The sequence below is a fragment of the Taurulus bubalis genome, assembly GCF_910589615.1.
Source record: "Taurulus bubalis genome assembly, chromosome: 19".
Lineage (NCBI taxonomy): Eukaryota > Metazoa > Chordata > Actinopteri > Perciformes > Cottidae > Taurulus > Taurulus bubalis.
This window is the reverse complement of record NC_136607.1, coordinates 18,566,786-18,574,285: the sequence shown is the minus strand read 5'-3', so window position 1 is coordinate 18,574,285 and position 7,500 is coordinate 18,566,786. Positions and strand designations below refer to the sequence as shown.

The 7,500-nt window shown below is 41.4% G+C and overlaps 1 protein-coding gene across 1 annotated transcript in view; it reads right to left on the bottom strand.

Moving 5' to 3' along the window:
* gfra2b (GDNF family receptor alpha 2b) overlaps positions 1-7,500 on the bottom strand; it is a gene marked incomplete at both ends in the record, with an annotated part of 36,909 nt that overhangs the window by 5,422 nt on the left and 23,987 nt on the right. Inside the window, 4 exons of the mRNA XM_079235238.1 lie at positions 406-453; positions 613-797; positions 1,091-1,231; positions 1,928-2,037. Of these exons, the coding sequence (XP_079091364.1) occupies positions 406-453; positions 613-797; positions 1,091-1,231; positions 1,928-2,037 (484 nt within the window). The remainder of the gene's footprint in view (positions 1-405; positions 454-612; positions 798-1,090; positions 1,232-1,927; positions 2,038-7,500) is intronic.

Below are 7,500 nucleotides of genomic sequence, written 5' to 3'. Positions count from 1 at the left end.
CCTCACATCAAGAACCCAGCCTCACATCAAGAACCCAGCCTCACATCAAGAACCGAACCTCACATCAAGAACTGAATCACATTAAGAGTCGAATCACATCAAGAATTGAGCCTCACATCAAGAACCAAATTACATCAAGAACCCAGCCTCACATCAAGAACCGGATCACATAAAGAACCGGATCACCTAAAGAACCGAATCACATCAAGAACCGAGCCTCACATCAAGAACCGAGTCCCATCGTCACCCATCAAGTGCTTGCTGGGAAACAAAGATCTCCAGACAGCCGAGTGGCCTTGGGAGGATCCACAAGTGTGTGATGTTATGAATTCAAGGCAAATATCAAATATCTAAAAGCTGTTATTTCCATAATTGGTACACACTGAGGGATGAAATGGTCCTCACCTTCTCACACTCAAAGTCCTCAGAAGGAATGCACTTTGGGGCTCCGTCCTGGAAAACAAGAGTCCCATCATTAGGTATGCTTTATATATATATATATATATATATATATATATATATATATATATATATATATATATATATATATATATGTGTATATGTATATACAGTACAGCCTTTGGATCCTCTACAGAAGAGGGAAGAGCTGACCTGCAGGTTGCCGCAGGTGGAGAAAACACAGGCGCCTTCCAGGGGTTTGAGGGCGTTGCCGTGTAGAGAGGGGGCGGGTTCAGAGATGATTGGCGGCTGGGCGGGGGGGAAGAAGGTGGACGACGGCTCGGTTCCCAGAAGAGTTCCACCTTCTGCTCCGTACCCGAACGACTGGATGGCGTTTCCTGTGAAACAACACGAGGAATTCCTCTCACTTCCTGTTCCCTCATCACAGCACACATGCATGCTGTCATATTACCTTTGCCGCTCACAAAATAGGTGAGTGAAACGCATGAAAATACGCGAAAATATATCAAAATACACCAAAAATACGTGATCTCTGGACGTCCTCGGAGGATACAGAATGAAAGTGTTTGTAGATGTTATGACGTCAACAAAGACGTGTTGATAAAGTCGTTGACCCGACTGTGGGCGTGTCTGTGGGCGTGTCTGTGGGCGTGTCTCTGCCGTGACTCACTGAGGCAGCTGTTGTGAGTGAAGTCCCGCTGGAAGGCGTCACACGGGCGCTCCTGATTGGCCGTTCCCCTGCAGGTGCACCACAGGCTCAAGGTGATGTTGGACGGGCTGTTGTCGCTGTAGTTGGGCGTCACGTCAGAGCCTGAGATAAAAACAGGGAGGAGGGGTAGGAAGTAGAATGCAGATTTGTCAGGAAGGGAGGGGGGTTAGGAAGTAGGATGCAGATTGGTCAGGAAGGAAGTAGGATGCAGATTGATCAGGAAGGAAGTAGGATGCAGATTGATCAGGAAGGAAGTAGGATGCAGATTAGTCAGGTAGGAAGTAGGATGCAGATTAGTCAGGTAGGAAGTAGGATGCAGATTAGTCAGGTAGGAAGTAGGATGCAGATTAGTCAGGTAGCAAGTAGGATGCAGATTAGTCAAGTAGGAAGTAGGATGCAGATTAGTCAAGTAGGAAGTAGGACGCAGGTTGTCAAGTAGGAAGTAGGATGCAGATTAGTCAGGTAGGATGTAGGATGCAGATTAGTCAGGTAGGAAGTAGGATGCAGATTAGTCAAGTAGGAAGTAGGATGCAGATTGATCAGGAAGGAAGTAGGATGCAGATTAGTCAAGTAGGAAGAAAGCGAAAGAGGATTTGAATCAGATGATTTCCAGAGAGGAAGTGAGTCACCTGCAGTGGAATGTAAATCCTCTCAACGCCATAAAAATCATAAGAATCATAATAAAGAAAGAAGACTGAGGTTCGGCCGATTATCAAACACAAAGGCCCTGAAAGATGATGAAATATGATCATTACACATTAACAGGGTTTCCCGATGAATAACAGAATAAAGAGTCACCGATGAGGCCGACGTAGGACATCAGGCAGCCGTGGTAATTATCACGAGGACACCTGGTGGCACTGTGGGGCGTCATCTGGCAGTTCATGTGGAAGTCAGCCAGCCGAGACCTGTAGCACACGGGCAGGAAGAGGAGGAGGAGGAGGAGGAGGAGGAAGAAGAGGAGGAAGAGGATGAAGAGAAGAAGAAGAAGAAGAAGAAGAAGAAGAAGAAGAAGAAGAAGAGTGTGTTACAGACGACCAGCAGGAAGGTGAATGATGTCATAAGTATTCGATCAGCAGGACGTTGACAACGTGTCATCATTGTTGTTTGACAGGTATGATAAACACAGTGTGTGTGTGTGTGTGTGTGTGTGTGTGTGTGTGTGTGTGTGTGTGTGTGTGTGTGTGTGTGAGAATGCATGACTGCTTGACACAAACACGTGTCACTGTGAAAGTGTTTGTGTTTGTGTGTCAGCTGCAGAGTGAGACAGTCTGAGTGCTTTTGACTTTCACACAGAGGTCAGTGTGTGTGTGTGTGTGTGTGTGTGTGTGTGTGTGTGTGTGTGTGTGTGTGTGTCTCACATATATATATATATATATATATATATATATATATATATATATATATATATATATATATATAATCCGTTACAATGTTTCAGAGGTGAAACATTGACTATACTACCGTATGAGCTAAACCACACTGTCTCGAACTGCTGTATCTTTTAAAGGTGAAGGTGCTGCTGGAGAGAAGGGTCTTTTAATACATCTCTGAAGACAGAAAGGACTCTTATCAGTTGTCCTTTCTGTCCCAATGAAACACGCCCCACATTTATTTCTGGATGCATAGAAATTAAACTGATATCAGAAACCATTTTTAGGAGTAATGGATCGATCTTCACCTCAGCCTCAAAGTAAAAGATGGAGGATGTTTCCCAAACAGAGAAGCCGCCCCTTTTAATTCTCACCAACCTCCTCGAAACCAACATCAAACACCATGTCTCATCTCATTGGACTCTCCCTGTGAAGACATTTAGCTGCCTCTGGTTGTATAGAAGTACATGCTTCATCTGTTAAAGCTGCATTCTCTCTCCTGACCACCAGGGGGGGCGGGGTTCTCTGGTTGCATAGAAGTATATGCTTCATGCGAAGCTGCATTTTTTTCTACTGACCACCAGGGGGCGACTCCTCTGGTTGTATAGAAGTATATGCTTCACGTGTTAAAGCTGCATTCTCTCTCCTGACCACCAAGGGGTGACTCCTGTGGTTGTATAGAAGTACATGCTTCATGTGTTAAAGCTGCATTCTCTCTCCTGACCACCAAGGGGTGACTCCTGTGGTTGTATAGAAGTATATGCTTCATGTGTTAAAGCTGCATTCTCTCTCCTGACCACCAGGGGTGACTCCTCTGGTTGTATAGAAGTATATGCTTAATGTTTTAAGATGCATTTTCTCTCCTGGCCACCAGGGGGCGACTCCTCTGGTTGTATAGAAGTCTATAGAAAATGACTCTCTTGATTTATTCCCTTATTATCCATCTTTCGGTTGTACAGCAAAAAAATACGATTGTGTCTACCAACATTGAAGTTGAAGCTTCAAAAAAGAAGTCCACAAACCAGCAGGTGACGTCTGGTAACTACGTCCACTTCCTATGAGGAGGACTGACCTCTCAGAGTTTACCAGTCGTATTTCCTCACAGACTCGTCTCTCCTGTAACACACACTGAGACGACGCAGAAGAAATTAGATGAATGAAGGAATGCGTTTGTGTAAAGTCACAAGCGACAGGAAGTGAGAGCCTGTTGCGCTGCTGCGTCCTCTGTGACCTCCAGGAAGGAGGCTTCTCTTTCCATCACAGCGCTAGCTCACCTCACTGCCCGTGTAATGGAGCGACGCTGGATCGGCTTCCTCGCCTCCAAACACAACTCAGCTGCTGCCGCTGTGTTTGGAGAAACAGTTTAGCTGCTGGCGCCTCGATGCACCACCGTGTCTTTGCATTCATCCCACTGCCAATAGAGGGCGTGACGCCGTGTGATGGGGTGACAATGATGGGCATTGTTGTTTGTCTAAACCTAAATGAGTATTTTAGTTGTCTAAACCTAACTGAGTAGTTTAGTTGTCTTGAACTAACTGAGTAGTTTAGTTGTCTTAACCTAACTGAGTAGTTTAGTTGTCTAAACCTAACTGAGTATTTTAGTTGTCTTAACCTAACTGAGTAGTTTAGTTGTCTTGAACTAACTGAGTAGTTTAGTTGTCTTAACCTAACGACGTAGTTTAGTTGTCTTAACCTAACTGAGTTGTTTAGTTGTCTAAACCTAACTGAGTAGTTGTCTAAACCTAACTGAGTAGTTTAGTTGTCTTAACCTAACGACGTAGTTTAGTTGTCTAAACCTAACTGAGTATTTTAGTTGTCTAAACCTAACTGAGTAGTTTAGTTGTCTTAACCTAACGACGTAGTTTAGTTGTCTAAACCTAACTGAGTAGTTTAGTTGTCTAAACCTAACTGAGTAGTTGTCTTAACCTAACTGAGTTGTTTAGTTGCCTAAACCTAACTGAGTAGTTTAGTTGTCTTGAACTAACTGAGTAGTTTAGTTGTCTTAACCTAACGACGTAGTTTAGTTGTCTTAACCTAACTGAGTATTTTAGTTGTCTAAACCTAACTGAGTAGTTTAGTTGTCTTGAACTAACTGAGTAGTTTAGTTGTCTTAACCTAACTGAGTAGTTTAGTTGTCTAAACCTAACTGAGTAGTTTAGTTGTCTAAACCTAACTGAGTATTTTAGTTGTCTAAACCTAACTGAGTAGTTTAGTTGTCTTGAACTAACTGAGTTGTTTAGTTGTCTAAACCTAACTGAGTAGTTTAGTTGTCTAAACCTAACTGAGTATTTTAGTTGTCTAAACCTAACTGAGTAGTTTAGTTGTCTTGAACTAACTGAGTAGTTTAGTTGTCTTAACCTAACTGAGTAGTTTAGTTGTCTAAACCTAACTGAGTATTTTAGTTGTCTTAACCTAACTGAGTAGTTTAGTTGTCTTGAACTAACTGAGTAGTTTAGTTGTCTTAACCTAACGACGTAGTTTAGTTGTCTAAACCTAACTGAGTAGTTTAGTTGTCTAAACCTAACTGAGTAGTTTAGTTGTCTAAACCTAACTGAGTAGTTGTCTTAACCTAACTGAGTTGTTTAGTTGCCTAAACCTAACTGAGTAGTTTAGTTGTCTTGAACTAACTGAGTAGTTTAGTTGTCTTAACCTAACGACGTAGTTTAGTTGTCTTAACCTAACTGAGTTGTTTAGTTGTCTAAACCTAACTGAGTAGTTTAGTTGTCTTAACCTAACTGAGTAGTTTAGTTGTCTAAACCTAACTGAGTAGTTTAGTTGTCTAAATCTAACTGAGTAGTTTAGTTGTCTTAACCTAACGACGTAGTTTAGTTGTCTAAACCTAACTGAGTAGTTTAGTTGTCTTAACCTAACTGAGTTGTTTAGTTGCCTAAACCTAACTGAGTTGTTTAGTTGTCTAAACCTAACTGAGTAGTTTAGTTGTCTTAACCTAACGACGTAGTTTAGTTGTCTTAACCTAACTGAATTGTTTAGTTGTCTCAACCTAACTGAGTTGTTTAGTTGCCTAAACCTAACTGAGTAGTTGTCTAAACCTAACTGAGTTGTTTAGTTGTCTAAACCTAACTGAGTAGTTGTCTAAACCTAAATGAGTAGTTTAGTTGTCTAAACCTAACTGAGTAGTTGTCTAAACCTAACTGAGTTGTATAGTTGCCTAAACCTAACTGAGTTGTTTAGTTGCCTAAACCTAACTGAGTTGTTTAGTTGTCTAAACCTAACTGAGTAGTTGTCTAAACCTAAATGAGTAGTTTAGTTGTCTAAACCTAAACTAATGAAAAATTAGTAGCTTTTAGCGAGAGAGGGAATGAACTACTTTATGAGGATGCATTGTTAAAGACGTTTTGTCCTCCGAGGCCAAATCCACAGACCGAAACACAGATGAGTTTATTTCCATTAGTCCCTATACGAATGAGGTTAGCAGTTTCCTGCCATAATTTAACAGAAGCATTCTAATCTGACTGTATGTCTCCTCTGAGATGTTAAAAAACTGAAGTGACTGCACTGTGTTGGTTTTACTGCTCATACAGAATCCGTCATGTTTTTTCATGTATTCATATGGAGGCTGCGACCTCGTTAGCTCACACAGCCGCAAACACTTAAAGCTCCCTGAGTTCTCATGGAAACAGACATCCAGTGTTCCACACCAACAGGTTGTATCCTTCAGGTCTCATAAAGACATCGAAAGCCTCCTTTCCTCACAAAACATTTCAAACCTTCATCCGCTACGTCTTCTTCCTCATCTTTCACTGGCGAGCAGCTATATAATAACCTGGATACTTAGAACCGTCTCATCAAACATCTCACTGCTGGAGTTCATCATTACAAAAGTTCAAGATTCAGTAGAGACGTAAGCAGAACATATTGATATCATGCATTAGACCTTCCATCTTAAAATAAGATGTTAAAGTTGACTGAAGATCATCCGAAGGTTTCAGTCTGTTCAACATGAAAACATTCTGGAGTCTGTAACGTGTCTGTAAGAGCTATTCATGTACAGAGCTATGGATCTATAGAGCTATTAATCTATTGATCTATCAAGCTATTGATCTATAGATCTATTCATCTATAGATTCATGTATATATAAAGATATAAAGAATAAGAAAAAAAGCTGCGGCAATTAAAAAGTAGTCTTCATAGAAAATATGTTCAACGTCCTTTCACTGCTCGTTGTGGAGCAGATGCACCTTCACATGAAGGTGCGTTCTGATTGGCTGTCAGTGTTTCCGTCATTGAATCCCTCTGATGTCATTGTTCTCCACGGCCGCTGTCATCGCAGTTCTGGTACGAATGATTTAAAACAGATGTGGTTCCCGATGTGAACGGCCTGTAGTCTGGATTCTGAGTGCTGGACTTAAAAAGATGATCATATATACCAGAGGAACATTAACCTTTGACCTTTGAGTCAAACCCTTCTATCAAACCGGCTGCAGCAGCAGCAGCAGCAGCTGGACTCACGTGAGTCACAGCTGAGTCCCTGAGAACAGGTTTGGGTCTGCAGGTCTGTGTCGGCCTCTTCAAACAGGTTGTTCGCTGGATTATTGTGAGCAGCTGCAGGTTGTGTTCATGAGCTGCTCGTTAAAAGAGGAACTTCTGCATGTTTAGACACCACATCTGTCTCAGTGATCAGCTGCTTTGATGAATCTGTGAGAATAAACAAAAGACTCAGTGATATGAGAGAATAACCTTCTCAGCGAGCAGCTCAGGTTCATCAGCTGTTCGCTGGCGACAGGACTGTTATCGGTTTAATTTTATATTCTATTGTGAATAAATATGTTCCTATTTCTTGCACTGTGTTTATTGTCTAATGTTATGCACCACCCACGATGACAAATTCCTTGTATGTGAAACATACTTAAATAAACGGTTCTGATTCTAATATTTATATCAAATATTGTCTTCAGCACAACCTGCGCTAACTTATCTTCTCTTAACTTATCTTATTTTATCTTATCTTAACTTATCTTATATTATCTTATCTTAAC